Below are 18234 nucleotides of genomic sequence, written 5' to 3'. Positions count from 1 at the left end.
GATTTCCAGCTTGGCTGTGTACAAACCTCAGTAGTTACCTTAACAGGAATAATTAGATCCTGGGAAAACTAGTTTCTCCAAACAAATGCACTAGAGCCTAATTGAGATCAGAAAGTCAATTTCATCGTTTCCAATGAGAAATATCTCTTCCCAAAGGAGAAACATATTTTTGAAAGACAGATTAAGATCAGAGGTGGCTTAGTGATTAAAAGGGATCGGAATAAGGAGGACCCCAGTGACCATTCTGTTCTGAGCGCCACCAACCCAGATAGGCCCCAGGCCCCTTTCAAGGGCTGAGAACTACTATATTGGGGTTTTTTTCTGCTATATCCATGTTTTCCTTTAAAGGACTTCTTTCTTAATTCAAGGTTAGAGTGTCCAGTAAGCCAACCTCCCTTTTTAGCACTTTTGTCACCTGGTTCCTACAGCAAGTTTGTAGTAAGTACTGGGTCACCTCCAATATAAGAGAGCAGGAAAGCGAAGCCATTCATAAATTATCAATACTCAGTGTGTCATGTTACAGCATTTTTTAGTAAATGAACCATAAAGTTATTTTATGCTTCTTTCCAGTTTTATATCAAATCATTGTAAGTGAACTTTTCCCTTTCTGTGCAATCAGGAAAAGACTACTTATGATGTTCCAAAGGTAACCTTTATGTATGTGTTCATTTTTAACTTGGTTCATCCTTGGCCACTTCAAGCAATCCGTATGCTCTAGAAGGTAGTAACAGGAGGGATGTATACCACATGCGTAATGGCCTCTCTCAAAGCATGAAACATAGAAAGGGGCTAGGAGAGCCTTCCCCAGCTCGGCAGCATCATGAAGATCTAGAGAGCTGTTGCTTTGTACTGTTCAGAGCACCCAGCGTAAGACCTTGCACAGAGTGGGCCAAAAGCAACTATTTTACCAGGAGGATATTCTTTCTTAACACTGATGTTCAGGAACATGGTGGAGGGTCCTCCTCCCGGTCACCTCTAGGAAAGTTGGAAGAGCTCAGAGGTGGAGGTGAGGAGAGGTTGGCCCAGTCAGCTGGCAACTGTCTGTCTGTGTTAGTTTCCTAGAGATACTGTAACAAAGTAACAAACAGGATGACTTAAGGGAAATTTATTGCTTCACGATTTTGAGGCTAGAAATCTGAAGTCAAAGTGTCTGCCTGGTTGGTCCTTCTATGGGCTGTGAGGGAGAATCTGTTCCATACTTCTCTCCTAGCTTCTGGTAGCCTCAGGCATCCTTTAGTTGTGGTTGGCAGTATCCCTGTTGTTTATATTGTCTTCCTATTGTAGGTTTCTGTCCCTGTGTCCAAATTTCCCCTTTTTATAAGGATACCAGTCCAGATGGATTAGGGGCCACCCTAACGAGCTTAACTTAATCACCTTCAAATACCTTATTTCCAAATAAAGGTTAGAACTTCAACACCTATTAGGGGGATACATTTCAACCCATAGCAGTGTCCTTCTTGAATCATCAATATTTATGTGAAAATTGAAGCCATGGCACAGATCACAGATGTGTGCTTCCCTCTCTTTTCCCAGGGACTTTAATGTTCTAATCATATATGTGTGTATGATTAGCTTCCATGTCCCCTTGCAATAGTCTCCTAGTTGTTACTAACTTTCCTAACCGATTGTCCACACAGTTGCCAGGAGATACTTCTTAAACACAAAATTGATGATGTTCCTACCTTGTTTTAGCCTGTGGTTACAGAGTAAATACAAACACCTTAGCATGCTAGTTCAGGCCTTTATTGTCATAAATGGAAGATAATATTATACACTTAGGAGCTGTGAAAACAATTTTTAAAGGGGAAATCTTAATAGAGTTGATAACATAAAATATTATACATCAAAAGCTACATATTCAAGGTAAGGCAAAAAACAAGGAAGACAAATATGATGGAACATAGATTTTAGTTTTGATTTTATCATAGCCAATTTAAGTCAATGGAAAAATGCTGACAATAAATAAGTGGGCAAAAGGCATAACTGTATACCTCACAAAACAGTTTTAAAAACTCTCCAATGTATTGTATATGTGAAAATAAAATTTCCAATCAAAAAATACAAATCAAACAATAATAAAAGCTTTTTTTTGGCCAAGTAAGAAACTATTTTTTTCTTTTTCTTTTGTTTTAAATCAGTCTAACCAGTGCTGGTAAAGATGCATTAACAGGCAAAGTTGTTTTTACATTGTCAAGACTCTAAAAATTGACCGTCAGATTTAGAGCTAATTTCCTGGTGGCAGGCAGTGGGGGGAGTAACAAGTCCCTGATAACGGCTAATAAAACCTGGCTGTTAGGTATCCTGGATTCTGACTATTTACATTAACTTCTCATACCCTTGAAGGAGGTCTAGAAAAGAGGAGAGGGGCCTGGCATTCTGAAGGAATGAAATGCAAACTCCCCAAATTTACTTCTGGAGCTAGGGAAACAGGAGGTTCTTTTTTTTCTTCCTTTTTTTTTTTTTTTTTGGTACTTTTTCAGAATTAATCCAAGGAGTATAGATGCTTTTTTTTTTTTGGACCATGAGATATGTGGGATCTTAGTTCCCCAACCAGGGATTGAACATGCACCCCCTGCATTGGATGTGCAGAGTCTTAACCACTGGACCACTAGGGAATTCCCCTATAAATTCCTTTTATAATCAGAAATTACCCCATTAAAAACAATAAAGATAACTCTGTCTCACATATCCTAACAAAAATTCCCTCACTTGTACTTAGCAATCTCTATCAATTTTTATTCTATTTTTTCCTTTCATGGTTCAAACTCCTACAGTAGTGTGGTCAACATCCACCCCATTCCACCAACTAGTTCCTTTTCTTATAATCTGGTTTCTACAAATACCACCACCCTGAAATATTTTAAAAGTCACCCAAATCTGCTCACTAAATGTATTACCACTTCCCCTAGCTGATTTCCATTCCGTTTTTCTGCAACAATTCAAAGTATTGAGAGTTATCCTTTTCCTAGGGGGTAGCTCCTCCTTTATACTCCGTCCTTACCCTAAATATTCCTTAAGTGATGCTTTATTTCCCAGTGCATTAGGCCTGTTTCACATCTTTGCTTTTAAACCCTTTGCTTTTCTCTCTGCCAATGAGTTGGCATCTTTCATTAATCAACAACACTGGGAGGACATTAGGTGCTTAATAATACTTGTTCTTTAAATAGAGCAATCATATTATTTATATGTAGTTGTGATGAGCAGAATAATCCTCTCCCCACCAAACATGTCTATATCCTAAGCCGTGGAACATGTGACTATATTGCTTTCTATGGCAAAGAGACTGTGATTAAGCAAAGGACCTTCTCGTGAAGAGACTGTCCCAGATGATCGGGGGGGGCCTGACCTTCTCGTGCAGAGACTGTCCCAGATGATCGGGGGGGGCCTGACCTTCTCGTGCAGAGACTGTCCCAGATGATCGGGGGGGGGGGGGGCTGACCTTCTCGTGCAGAGACTGTCCCAGATGATCGGGGGGGGCCTGACCTTCTCGTGCAGAGACTGTCCCAGATGATCGGGGGGGGCCTGACCTTCTCGTGAAGAGACTGTCCCAGATGATCGGGGGGGACTGACCTTCTCGTGCAGAGACTGTCCCAGATGATCTGGGTGGGCCTGACCTTCTCGTGCAGAGACTGTCCCAGGTGATCTGGGTGGGCCTGATGCAGTCAGAGCTCCTTCAAATACAGAGAGGCGACAAGGCAAGCAGAGAATCAGAGCGGAGTGTGGGAGAGACTCCACCAGCCGCATCTGGCTTCGAAGATGAAGAAATAGGAAAATGAGCCAAGGAATACAGGTGGATTCTGGAAGCTGGAAAAGGCAAGACAACGGATTCCCCCCCTAGAGTTTTCGGAAGGAGCACAGCCCTACCCAGACTTTGAATTTAGCTCAGTGAAACCCACTTTGAACATCTGACCTCTAGAACTGTGAGATAATAAATTTGTTTCAACCCGCTAAGTATTTGGTTATTTGTTACAGCAGCCCAATGAAACTAATACACTAGTATTTCGTCATTTTCCATTGTACCCAATATGATGTCACACAGACAACATTCAATATTTAATGACAATAAGATACTTAGGATTTGTCACTTTCTGGATTTTTACATGCTATGAAATTCAGTCTGATGTGTTCATTCATAATATTTCTGAATATCTGAGATTTATTTAAGAATATGTAGAATAATATGAGACCTTTTATTTGGGACTAGGAGTTGCAACAGAGAAAAATTACTTTTCCAGTAAATCAATGGACTTGATGAGTCTATTTATTTTGCCATCAGCCCAATTGCCTTTCTGTTCTCCAGCAGTCTACTAGAAAAGCTCGATTATTGACAATGGCACAGATCCTTCTCTTTCTTCAGTGGCTGCTGGCTTAGCCCCTTCTGCCCTGTCAACTCCCTGGGGCTTGATATGCACAAATTGTGCAGCCCAGCTAGGACTCCACTGGGTACAGAGTTAACTGGCTGAGGCATGCAGGCTAAATACTTCGGTTAGCTCCTTCCGTGCATTAAAATTTCCATACACTCAGTGCTTTTTAGTTTACAAAGTGTGTGATTTCATTTAATCTTCACAATAACTTGGTGGAGGAGGTATTATTGCCTTCATTTTACAGTTGAGAAAACTGAAAGTTAAGGGGAGCTTCCAGGTAGTAAATGACAGAAAGGAGATTTGAACAAAAATCTCTTAATTCCTAATTCAGTTATAAAACTAATGCAGTTTTACTATGTACAGCTGTTCTTGCCATTTTACCTCAGTGCCTTTACTCCAGACATGTATTTTGCAAGTGTATTTTTAATGATAACATAACTTATGCATGTTATAAAGTAATGTGGAAAACACAGAGAAGTATGAAGTTTTAAATTATCCATAATGTTACTACTCAAAGATAACCACTGTTACTGTTTGAGTGTATTCCTTTCCAAATATTTTTCTGTGCATTCATCCAAGTATATTTCTTTTGACATGTATTTTTATTTAGAGTTTTGTATCCCATTCCATTTTTATTATTCTGAGTGAAGTGAGGTGGCATTCTAGCCTTATGTTATTGGATTGGCCAAAAAGTTCATTTGGTTAGTCAGTGTGTTTTTCCGTAAAGTTCTTCATGAAATGAAAAATATGTCTTTTATTTTTAGTTAGAACAAATTTTTTGGCCAACGCAATGTTTACAATTGTACTGTATTGCCTTTCAGTGACCTATTTTTCCTATTTATACTAAAATATAAATAAAGAATTAGTCCACCCTTCTTGAGTTAACTTTTTTTTTCAAGATTAGAGCCATGCTTCTCAACATGTAGTCAGGACCAGCAGCATCACTTGGGAGCTTGTTAGAACTGCAAATTCTCTACTGAGTCAGAATTTCCGGGGTGAGACCCAGGAATCCCTGTCCTAACAAGCTCTCCAGGTGATTTTTCACACATGATAAAGTTTGGACTAAAGTTTTGGTTTTCCATTTGTGTTGATGAGGCAAAAGCAGCTAATAAACCTGTTATAGGTTAAAGACAAGCAGAATAATTGTCACACTTTAAAGAAAAAGAAAGAATTTCTTGCTTACCCAGATTTCCCTCATCCACATGCTTTCATCTCTACTCTTAATCAATTACTTGGGTTAAAGTCCACAGACCTCTTTAAAATGCTTGTATGCTTACTTAGAAATGCAGTAGTTACCTATACTTACTATCATCCAATTGTGCTTTCATTTGCATATACTTCTTCTGGTGAGCCAACTAATCATTTATCAAAATCAGAACAGGATGAAGGGTAGGCACGTTTTAAGTTTCATTCTGACAGCTTTTCTTAAACATCTACCATGTTAGATCAATATAGAGTAGAAAAGAAAAATATGTTTTGTACACCCTGCCCTCACGACAATTCACAATCTTGTTAGGAAATAAAATTTTCCTATATGGTTTAATTAACAGCGGTCAATCAAGTCCTAAATTGACTAGTATTACAGTATGTGAGACGAGCAGTGTATGCCCTGGACTATACAGAAAGCTGGACGTGTTTATTAGGGAAGGTCTCCTTAAGAAAGGAGGAATGTCAGTGGTGCCTAAATAATAATTATTATATTAACGATAAACAGTCCACCTATTAACTATTAATACCTGTGATACCTATTCCCCAGACAAGGCTGAATGAGATTAGGTATCTTTGTCAATGTTATATAAATAGTACTTTGTGGAGTCAGAATTTAAACTCAGATCTGTTTGACAGGAACCCTGTTTCTTACCACTTCTGCCTTCATAGTTAGCTCTGACTGAGAAGTTTTACAGATTGAGAAAGAGGCCTGTAGAAAACCACAAGTAGAGGCAACTCCAGAAAGGGTGAGCATGAGTCAAACAAGTTCCTGCGTCAGATTCACCTGAGCAGAGAGCAAGGTTGATACTGGCGAGTTGCTAAAACCAAAAGAGATCTGTAAGGATTATGGAAGGTCTTACATGCTTAGATGGTGATCTGGGATATACAATCAGAGATGCTGAAGAGCCATTACACATTTTTTAAACATAATGAAAGTAATGTTTTAGGATATTGCATAAAAAAGCATAATTGGGTGGGAAGTGAAGAGATATTTGGGTAGAACAATCAATTAATAGGTCGATTGTTGTAAATCAGATACCAGATGATAAGGAAAATGACTGGGGTGCTGGCAGTGGGGAAAAAGAATGATTATTAAATATTAGAAAACAAAGGTGAAAGTTTTTAATGGTAGATTGGCTGAAGGGACAATTGGAAAACCTACGAATTTGAACCTGACGTTCTGGGTGATTTTGAACTGTACACAAAAATTGTAATAATCTGAAGAAGGATTGTCAAAAATTAATAAGGCAGTTGGTTTTTTTCAGAGACTGTGAGTTTAAGTCATTCTTTCTTGCTTCTCAACTACGTCCACCCACCTAGTCTCCATGTCCTGTTGATCTTAAATCCCATCTACTTTATCCTGCCTTGTTTGCTTTATCCTTTCTCATAATCTTCTATACCTCTGGCCATCTTTCAATAGGCCTATAGGCCTATTGCTATAGCAATTACAGCCTACATGCTCTCATTACTCACTTCCCTAAGACCTATTGTTTTGCTACAAAGAACTTTCTTTCTAAAACCTACGTCAAATTATGGCATCTTTCTGCTGAAAGTTTAAAAATATTTGTTCAGTCTTTTATTGCATTATTTTATTTGGTATGGCATTCAGAATTAGAGCGACCATAGTTTATTATCCAAATAAGACAACTGGGAGATTGAAAGTGGCATATTAATAATTACACTCAGACAAAAGGTGTATGGGCTGTGCTTAACTTTCTAGCCACATCCTCTTCTGACAGCACTTCTTGCACGAGTACTGAGTGAACAGTCCCTACTCCAAAGGTCCGCAGTCTGTGTTGTTCACAGCTGTGCTTGTGTTGCCTAATCTACTGCTCAACACATCATATGGGCTCAATAACTATTTGCAGAAGGAAGGAAGGAAGGAAGTGGGAAGCAAGCCTTGAGTAAATCAAAGAGTTTTTGAACTGTTTTAGTCTAGTGTGTTGTGTTTGTTGAAATGAAATAGAATTTAAGGTCTAGCATCCTTGGGAAGAGGAAATCATGGAAAGCGAAAGGGAAGCACAGAGAACATGGGAGAGGAAAGTAGAAAAGGGAGGTCCAGAATCAGACCTCCTACTTCATAGCTTAGCAAAGGACAGAGGCTAGGAGTATTGAATTCAAAGGCACTTTACCAAAAGACTCCGCTTATCAGATAGATAGATTTTTACTAGAAATAGTTCTTAGTTTTGTAAAGAGGTCTGTCAAATTCATCATATATGTCAATGTAGAGCTATTTAAAAAAGTTTTCACTATAGTGTTTTAGAAGTTCCAGCTATAAAGGAGGTATGTAAATGTCCATTTTGCACTTCTGAAAACAGGTGCAGTCTCTGTGAGAAAAGAAAATGTGTTACGAGCATGGGAACAAAAAGGAAAATGATGAAAAAGAACCTACAATCTAATTACATAAATGTCAGTTTTCTACAAAAACTAGATTTGATGTAATTAAAGCACACCTGTAACAAATAAAATGAAACAGACATATCTTTCCATTTTCCTGAAATAAAGGAAGATTAGAAATCACGTGGTATTTGTGGGAAATTTATACTAAATATGCAAAAAAAAAAGTGTCCCTGTGTGTGTGTGCATGAGAGAGAGAGAGAGGGAGAGAGAGAGAGAGAGATTTTCTCTGATCTCTTAGCTGATAGCCCAACAGTACAGCCAATATTCATGGCCTTTCAGTAAAGTCCCTTACATTAAGGAGCTGATATCTATAAATAAGTATAAATTAAATAGTTTTCAATGATCATGAGCACCTGTGAAACAAACATTACATTTGTTTAACAATTTATTGATTGTTTTAGACCTTTCCCCAACTAAAGCCATAGCAGGAACTTACTATCTTTGTTTGTTAGGTCAGAACCAATGCTTATAGACTAAAAATCAGATTATGAGTTTAAATGTAGAGAAAAGAGTGCTCTTTCTAACAAGAGGATACTCTCCTAAACAGTGGTTTGATAGCATTTGATCTGTTACTGGGGCATTTATCTGGAGAGACACTTTTTGGGTGCTGTGCTCATGTGGGATGTTTCGTTCCAGCCATCTATGAGCCTTCCTGTGAAGCCTACAAACACCTAGGCCAGACATCAAATTACTACTGGATAGATCCTGATGGCAGTGGACCTCTGGGGCCTCTGAAAGTTTACTGCAACATGACAGGTAACTATGCCATATTTATGTTTCATGAAGATTGCTTTTCTGTATGTTGAGAATAAATAGCACCACTAAAGTTTGTTTCTTCTGTGCTGTATTCTTATCGTAATGTGTGATAAGCTAAATATTGCTGGCTTTGTTAGGCTAATTGGTGAAATGTATTTCAATGCTGGGTTTTCAAAAAAAAGTCTGCCTTCTGATTTGAACGGTTAATAATTAGTGTTTAAAAAAAATCATCATGCAGAGGAAAAACTAGAAAGCAAAATTGCAAGGTTGAAGTCCACAGAAAGAACTAGCCCATGAAGCACCCTCCACAAGGACCTAGACTGGGGAAGGTTAGTACCACCTCTCAAACCATCCACACTGCCCATGCGAAAGGAAGCTCAGAGGTCACGCCAAACCTTCCTCTGCTTACCATGGTTATACAAGGAGCCGTTCTGGGTACTGAAAGCCCATTCTGGCACTAGCAAAACTTACCTGCCGCTTTCATGAAATTTTTCTGGGGAAGAGAGCCTAGTTTTTCTTCACTTCCATATTAAATTTCAGGGCTATGAAATGAGATTGCGGGTTCCCACAGTCGTATGTAAGATGTACAGATCTGTAAGATAAGAGCACATCTTCCGTCAGACACTTGGTAGCATCTTGCCCTCCAAAAATCTGGAGAAGTGTGTGGGGCAAGCACTGTTTACTAGCTCCAGGAGAGGATCAGCATTCGATATGAACTCCTGAGGCATATGATGATAAGGATGATGATTATATGATGCTACTGATGCTGATTGCTGCATGGACGGTTTGCCATGTATCGGGTACCACAGTAACTGCTTTATTCAGACAACCTGGGTTTATATTGTAGCGCTGTTAATCACCAGATATAGAATCTTGGGCAACTTATTAACTGTGCTAACTTCAATAAGCCTCGGAATGTTTTTCTTTGAAATTGATTAATAATAATATCTACCTCATAGTATTATTGTATGAATGAAATAAGGTAATCTACATATGGTTCTTAGCATATTGTCTGACACATAATAAACTTTCAGAAAAGGTTGCCAGGAGTAAGGTATAATTATTTTTTAAAGAATTAGAGAGTTAAATAACTCGCTTATATTATTCAGGCAAAATTCAAATTCCAATATGTTTGAGGCCAGTGGTTCTTAAATCCAGCTATGCTTCAGAAACATTTATGGAGTTATGTCTTCCCATACAAACCTGTTGGCTCCATCTCAGGAGACTGACTCAGTAGGTGTGAAGTGCAAATAGGATTGTGCGCCTAGAACTAAGAGCCCTAAACAGTGCTATAGACAAGTAGACCCCAGTGGAGAACTCGGCAACATCAGGAAGACAGACATGGCACAGAACGGAAGGGAGGATGATGAGGACGTGGGTGTAGTATGGAAGGTGGGTAGAGAAAATGGTAAAGTGAGAGCTACTGTCCCCAGATTTCCCCCCATGCCAAGGCTCTAAGCGTGCCCCAGAGAAATAATTCACTTCCCAGAAAGCTTGACCTGAGAGTTCATTGATTGTTGGACTTGTCAATGCACTCAGGTACTTTCTTCTTTACCTTCATTCTAATCTTACTTCAACTAAAGTAGAATCCATGAGAACTAGACTTAATCCAAAAGACTCTTGATGTTGATTTCTCAAAACTATTGTCAACTATTAACCTTAAGGGAAATCAGGGCATCCTGAATGGGCTTGGACAATTAAGAAGTTACTTTAGTTACTTTCCTATATGCCTTTTCAGAAAAGAACTAGAAAACTAAACAAAACCATAATGTATATGACCCTCATATGAAGAACACACAAAATGGAAGAGGATTTTTTCTTTTTTTTTTTTCGGGAGAGATCACTTTTCTGTGAATTGAAGGCCTTATGTGGAAACACAGATCTCCTCTTCATCAATACCTCCTTTAAAGAGTATGACTATAGTTTGACCTAATACTCTAGATTCAGTCTAAGTGGTGAAAAGAACAGCATGATTTCTGCAGTTAGAAGATTTTTTTTCTATCGTCAAGATAGTTATGAACACCAGTGTTTCAGGGACCCTTGAAGGCCATCAGGTACTCTTTGGCCTTTTGCAACCCATTAACCCTTCCTTCATCTGGAAAGAACATGAACTTGACCCATTAGGAAAACATGGCACCACAGAGCTTGGCTTGGGCTGTAGCTTTTCCAAGAGATACATGTTGAAGAAGAGGAGGGAGTGACAGCATGAGATACTCTATGAATCTTGAGATATAACTCTATGGTCATGAGAAATTGTATATGCACCTTAATTCACAACATTTGTATTAAAGAATAGAGCTCTCCCACTTCTTAGTAACCCAAATGTAATTGAGTGTTTATCACTGTTGAATATATCACATATTTTAAAAATGGGAGCAAGATATCTTCTCTGGGGAAGAAGCAATGTCTTGGCAGTGATCAGTCTCTTTTTCCTTCTTCTTACTAAGATGAGGGAGAGTTTTTCACTTGTACAGACATAGTGAATATATGAGTCTTGATTTTGGTTTCTCTACACTGGAGGAACTTTACTGGCAGGTAATATCTGATGTAAATTTGGGTAGAAATGAAAAATCACTCTGTTGGAAATCACTTCTGATTTATAATTATTCTTTGGAATACTAAACTTTAAATTCACTTACTAATTAAAAAATAAAACAAAACAAAAAAACAAAATGAAAACACAGTTAATTAATTTAGGGCCTGGCAAGAAGAAGGTAGTCTCCTCTGACTTTTAGAAAAGAAGTTCCTCCAAATAATCATTACAACATCACTGTTCACTAATATCTCCAAGTTTTATGTTTGTTTAACATTATCAAATAAGTAAGTTGTTCCTCATCTTATCCTTATTACATTTTCTGTTGAATCACAGGGAAGACTTGAAGTTTGTCCTTGCTAGAGTATTTTACTGTTGGATTCAGTCCAAACTGTCAGCATATATCTCCTGGCATCTCAGATACTGTTAAATTCTCAATTTCTCCTTCCCAATGCCTCTTGCAAATCATTATTCTTTCCATTCCTCAAACCACCATCCTGATTCAGACCCTCAATTGTTGGGTTTAGGTTATTCTAGTAATGTCCCAACTGGCCCCTGTTGGTTTACAACCTTGGGAGTTCCCCAAGTGAAATCTGAAACTGGACCCCGTACGTGGAGGGCAAGGAGAGACTGAGAAGGAGGCAGACCCTCTAGATTGGTAGGTGAAGGTTTGATAAGCAAGGGAACTTACTTACAAGGCTTGTCTTGGGCGACACAGTATGAGTAGATTTCTGCACCCAACCCACAGGATCTTAAAAGTGTATATCGAGGCCTTGACAGGGTTCAGTGACATATTCAGTCCAGATGGTCTCAACACCTACCTCTCGCAAGGATTTACTCCCTGTAAGGGCTGCTAGCCTGGGAATAGTAGGTGGGATGTACATTCCAAGGACAGGGGAGGGGTGAGGAGCCTCCGGTTGCCAGGGTTCTGCTTAAGGGTCAACTGGCAGTCACATTCTCTCCATGACCTCCTTCAACGGTCCCTTCAACTCCAATATTTTCCTACTGCCCCTGCCTCCATGCCACCTGTCAGCAGGCTGCTAGATGAATGCTCCTGCCACACCACTGTGATCATATGACCACTGTGCTCCATCCCAACTACTGAATAATGGGAAAGGGCCTCAACTTAGCATTCAACTTCCTTCACATTTAATACAAACTTCCTAGCACTGTCTTTTTTCTACCCTGCTTCCTTATAGCCATCCCCTGCTCCAATCAGAGTAGAGTTTCCATCATTCCCTAAATTCAGTTTGGCTTGTTTTACACTAAATTTCATGACAATCTCCCTGTGTACAATATTCTCTCCTGAAACTCTCTATAAAATACTTATCTCTGAAGAGTTTTCTTGAATCCTAAACTCCTCCATGAAGCTCTTCCTCATCTTCAATATACCCTTCACCACCAAATGACCATTATAAACTCTTTTATCGATCAAAACCTTTCCTCTTTTATTTTTAATTTTTATTTTATATTGGGATATAGTTGATTAACAACGTTGTGTTAGTTTCAGGTGTACAGCAAAGTGACTCAGTTATACATATACTTGTATTGATATCTATTCTTTTTCAAATTCTTTTCCCATTTGGGTTATTACAGAATATTGAGTAGTGTTCCCTGTGCTATACAGTAGGTCCTTGTTGGTTATCTATTTTAAATATAGCAATGTGTACATGTCAATCCCAAACTCCCAATCTGTTCCTCCCCCCACCCTTCCACCCTGGTAACCATAAGTTCATTCTCTAAGTCTGTGAGTCTGTTTCTGTTTTGTAAATGAGTTCATTTGTATCATTTTTTTAAATTCCGCATATAAGTGATTTCATATGGTATTTGTCTTTCTCTGTCTGACTTACTTAGGATGATCATCTCCAGGTCCACCCATGTTGTTGCAAATGGCATTATTTCATTCTTTTTAATGACTGAGTAATATTCCATTGTATATATGTACCACATCTTCTTTATCCATTCATCTGTCGATGGACATTTAGGTTGCTTCCATGTCTTGGCTAGTGTAAATAGCACTGCAGTGAACATTGGGATGCATGTATCCTTTCGAACCATGTTTTTCTCTGGATATATGCCCAAGAACGAGATTGCTGGATCATGTGACAACTCCATTTTTAGTTTTTTGAGGAACCTCCATACTGTTCTCGATAGTGGCTGCACCAATTTACATTCCCACAAACAATGTAGGAGGGTACCCTATTCTCCACACCCTCTGCAGCATTTGTTATTTATAGATTTTTCAGTGATGGCCATTCTGACCAGTGTGAGGTGGTCTCTGTATTATTTCTTAAACTGCATGTAAAATTTACATTATCTAAAAGAAAAATTTTAATTAAAAATGTAATGTACACACACACACACACACACACACACACATACACACACAAAAACCCCCAAAATGTGAATTTCTTCATAGACTTTGTGAAAAGAAAAAAGAACAGAATATTTAAGCATCCCTCTAGGATCCTTTTTCTAGGTTTTTTCATTTCTGTATTCACTATGTGCCAGGAACTGTGCCATGTGAGAACAAATGGATATAATAAATGCCTTCATGGTATTCACAACCAACAATAAAAACAAGCACTAAAAAAGTGAACAAATAAGTAATTTTTCTGTAGAGAAAAATAATAGAATTGTGAGAAATGGTTTATTTTGGATAGAGGATTTTTTTAAAAACCTCCCTAGGAAGCAACATTTTAGCCAAAATCTAGCATATGAAAGGAGACAAGGCACTCAGAAAGGTGAGGAAGGGGAATGAGCCCTGAAAAATTATACCCCACAGAGTGAAAGAGATCATTTCCTTCCAAGGAACTGAAACCCCAGTTGCTGAAGAAGCATCATGAGCCTATAGGGGGGCCCAAAATGAAGTGGGGAGATGGGCAGGGGACAGGTGGTGGTGCAGGAAAAAAATCTGGTTTTTACTTTTTCAATTATATTTCAATGTAGTGGGTGGGAATCTATGGAAAGTTTTTACACAGGAGAGTAAGAGGGTCTCAATTAAAACTACTACTTGGAGTACCATGAATGACAGACTAAAAGCACTGGGACCAGTTCTGAGGCTATTGTAAAAGTCCAGGGAAGAAAAGAAGCTCCTTTGGACTAGAGTGGTGATAGTTTAAGTGATGAATAAGAGATGAATTTCAGATGTACTTTGAAGGAAGCATTGTCAGGATTGGTGACAGATGGGAGAAGGATGGTTAAAGACAGTTGTCCAGAATAACTCCTGGGGCTTCCCTGGTGGTGCAGTGGTTAAGAATCTGCTTGCCAATGCAGGGGACACGGGTTCGAGCCCTGGTCCAGGAACATCCCACATGCCATGGAGCAACTAGGCCCATGCACCACAACCACTAAGCATGTGCTCTAGAGCCTGCGAGCCACAACTACTGAGCTCACGAGCCACAACTACTGCAGCCTGCACACCTAGAGCCCATGCTCCACAACAAGAGAAGCCACCGCAATGAGAAGCCCGTGCACCGCAACAAAGAGTAACCCCCGCTCGCCGCAACTAGAGAAAGCCCGCGTGCAGCAGTGAAGACCCAACGCAGCCAAAAATAAATAACTAAATAATAAAATAAATTTTAAAATATATATATATTAAAAAGAGCAAAACATTTAACAACAACAACAAAAAGAATAACTCCTGAATATATGGATTAAATAACTGGATGAATTACAGTGCCATATGGCAGATGTGGGAAATTAAGGAAAGAACAGATTTAGAGGAATTTCAAGAATTCAGTTTTGACCTATTTAAATATGAAGTGCTATATGCCATCTCAATTGAGATGCAAATTCTGCAGTTGGACAAGCCCCAAAAGGATGTTTGGGTTAGAGACATAAATGTCCTAATTGTTAGCATATGAATATATGAGAAATGATAATATCACTTAGGGGATGATGTAAACTGGGAAAAGGCATCTGTGAAATGAGCTCCTAGGAAGTCGATAGATAAGTCAGATTTCTAGTGATGAAATACTCTGTATGTAGGAGAATGTATAAGTAAGTGGAGGAAAAGTGTCTAAGAGAATTTTAGGGACAAATGGGTCATCCTTATGGATGTCGAATTGACTGCTTGGGTTGTAAAGAATGAGAAAAAGACTGGGAGGATGGAGAGTGATTTTGAATCAATGCAAAGGTATATAATGAATGAGCAGGACCCAGTGGGGCCTTCCTGGGTTCAGACTCCCCCCACCCTCCATGCCCCCCACCTCTTATTTGTAAAAAAAGCTTTAGCCTCCTATTCCTTCCCCGAGTTCCAAAGAGCAAATTTAATCAGAGAAGTGAGAAAATGAGAAAGTGCAGAAACAAAGGAAAATAGTCAAGCAAGACAAAATAATAGTTTAGCCATGAAACAAAGTCAAAAACATTTAGTTCTTCCTCAAGGGCTATGGATAATATCCTGAGCCATATCCTTGAGTTATTTTGCAGATACTAACCACCCCCCCCCAAGATGGAAGAAGTTAACTACATGCTGACCACCAGTATGTAGACCCTAGACAGGTTGGAACCAAAAGGTTGATCATTGAGATTCCTGAAACATCACCCTGTTACCTCACTGTCAACCAATCAGAGAATTGTGCAGGAGCTGATCAGGCACCCTACAACGCACACCCATAATGTTGCCTTTCAAAACTGTTACCTGAAAGCCATCAAGAAGTTCAGGTATTTTGAACATGAGCTGCCCTTACTCCTTTCTTGGTGCCTTGCAATAAACTCTACTTTCCTTCACTACAACCCAGTGTCAGTAGAGTGGCTTTGCTACACGTTCAGTGAGTGGACCCAAGTTTGGTTCAATAACAAAAATAAATCAACTCGTAACATGCTTTATACGGGATGCAAAGCAGTTGAAACTTGGCAAGCAATTGATGATACTGTATTTTTAAAGCATGGTTTTGGCAGCTGGGAATAGGGTTTTCCAAAGGAGACCCATACATAAGACAGGGAAACAAGTCAGAAAGCCTCTGTTGTAATACAGGAGGTAAAGTTGAGATTCAGGGTGGTGGCCGACAGGTAAAGGAGAGGATTGATTTGATGGATATTTAGAAAATTGAGTTGACCAGACTGTGGCTGGTGATTGGAGTTGTAAATGATTCCCAAGTTTCTGCCTTGAGTAGCCCCATGTGAAGGAGTACAGAAGAGCAGGGACAGATCAGGAAAAGGTGGGACTCTATGTTGCCTTCAGTGCCTGTAATTCAGCCTGTTGGAGCTGTGCTGTGGGCAGATACTATACAGATTCCCTGAAGACTTTAAACACAATTAATCTCTGTCTCAGTTTCCTTATAAATAGAGTAGGAATTGGAATGAGTTGATCTCTACACTGCCTTCTATTCTTAAAAAAAAAAAAATTCTATTATTGCCATGGCACATGAAAGAAAAATATCACTATTCAAATAATCGAGAAGCAAAATCCTCTTGCCTCAAACAAGCTTGAATTTACTCATTTCTTGGCCACATTTGACATAAATTGGCACTGTTCATTTTTTATCAAAAAGCAGTTCTTCTACTATGCAATTCTCCTTTTGACTATCTGCAGTTCAGCGCTTCATCACTTGGAAATTAGGGGGTGCCCTAAATGACAGCGTCTCAAGTGCTCAGTTGACATTGAGGAGAGAATATATTCATTGAATCTTTTGTAGGAGAATTCATCATTCTGTGCAAGTCAAAGCCTGGTTCCCTTTTTTAGATCTTAGGGCACATTATAAAATGTGGCCATTGTTATCCTCACCTTCCTTCTCAATTTTTATCACCTCTCTGAAAATTTGGTATCATAAATATAATTTTAATGAGTATATGCTATCATATATTTCTAATATTGACCTCTTTCTTTTGTACATTTTTCTCACATTTCAGTTTATTTCTATTTCCTTAAGATGCTTACCAACATCTTCTAGAAACATTGAACTTTTATTATTTAAAGCTTCATTTAGTTCTCTCTGCCCAGTGATAATAACAATAGTAAATAAAGCTAGATCCAGCTATTATCCTTGGAAAATTACTGCTTATCCCTAAATCAAAAACAATGTTTTCCTTAATATTCTATCCTCGAATTCATCTTTACTCTCTTTGTATTCATATTTAATTTTTAAAAATTTAAGTAAACATCTGTGCTATACGGTGTGAAGTTTAAAGTCCAAATAAGGAACACCTCCTGCATTCTTCCTAGCAGTACTTTTGTAGTTTTATCAAAAAGCCATTAAGCTTGTTTACATAATTTGTGCTTTATAAAGCCCTGGGATTTAGCTGATCAAATTCTGTTATTCTCTATAATGGTAAAAGCTGTTCATGTCTTTTTAATCTAATATTTATAGAGAGCTTGTTACTCAAGTTCTTAAGCACTTGCACTCAGTAATATCGTTTTATTTATCGTTATGCCTCTCAGGAGTTTCGGTAGTACAGTGGTGGGGGGGTGGAAATGGGTTGCTGGGGTGGATGCTTGAGCGCTAATGGAATCACGAACCTGCCCCCCACTCCTGCTGCCATCACCTCCCGCCAGCCCCCCAGCAAAGCAAAGCAGTTCCTTCTCTGTCATATTCGTTTTCTTAGCAGCTTTCAATAACACCAATTTATTATCTCACAGTTTCCATGGGTCAGGACTCTGGCGGAGGTTAGCTGGGTCGACTGCTCAGGGTCCCATGGGCTGAAATGAGGGATCAGCAGGGCTGTGGTCTCATCTGAGGCTTGAGATCCTCTTCCATGTTTATTCAGGGTGTCGATGGAATTCAATTCCTTGAGGTTTTAAGACTGAGGGTCCCATTTTCTTGTTGGCTGTTGGCTGTGGATTGCCCTCAGCTCCTAGAGGATGTTCCCAAGGTCCCAGATACACATCCTTCTCATAGTGTGGCAGTGGGAGGATCTCTGACCTCTGGACTCTCTCTCAGGAGCACACCTGATGAGGCCATGCCTAACATCCACCCAGTATAACCAGCTGTTTGATTAACGCAAGTCAGGTGGGGACCTTACTGACACCTG

The 18234-nt window shown here is 39.1% G+C and overlaps 1 protein-coding gene across 2 annotated transcripts in view; it reads left to right on the top strand.

Annotated features, from left to right (window-relative positions):
• CNTNAP2 (contactin associated protein 2) overlaps positions 1 to 18234 on the top strand; it is a 2085708-nt gene that overhangs the window by 1326300 nt on the left and 741174 nt on the right. For both annotated transcript variants that reach the window (XM_059933152.1, XM_059933153.1), the window contains one exon: positions 8610 to 8729. In XM_059933152.1, the coding sequence (XP_059789135.1) occupies positions 8610 to 8729 (120 nt within the window). The remainder of the gene's footprint in view (positions 1 to 8609; positions 8730 to 18234) is intronic.

Source organism: Balaenoptera ricei, chromosome 9 (assembly GCF_028023285.1).
Source record: "Balaenoptera ricei isolate mBalRic1 chromosome 9, mBalRic1.hap2, whole genome shotgun sequence".
NCBI classification, from domain to species: domain Eukaryota; kingdom Metazoa; phylum Chordata; class Mammalia; order Artiodactyla; family Balaenopteridae; genus Balaenoptera; species Balaenoptera ricei.
This window is presented reverse-complemented; position numbering and strand designations above follow the sequence as displayed.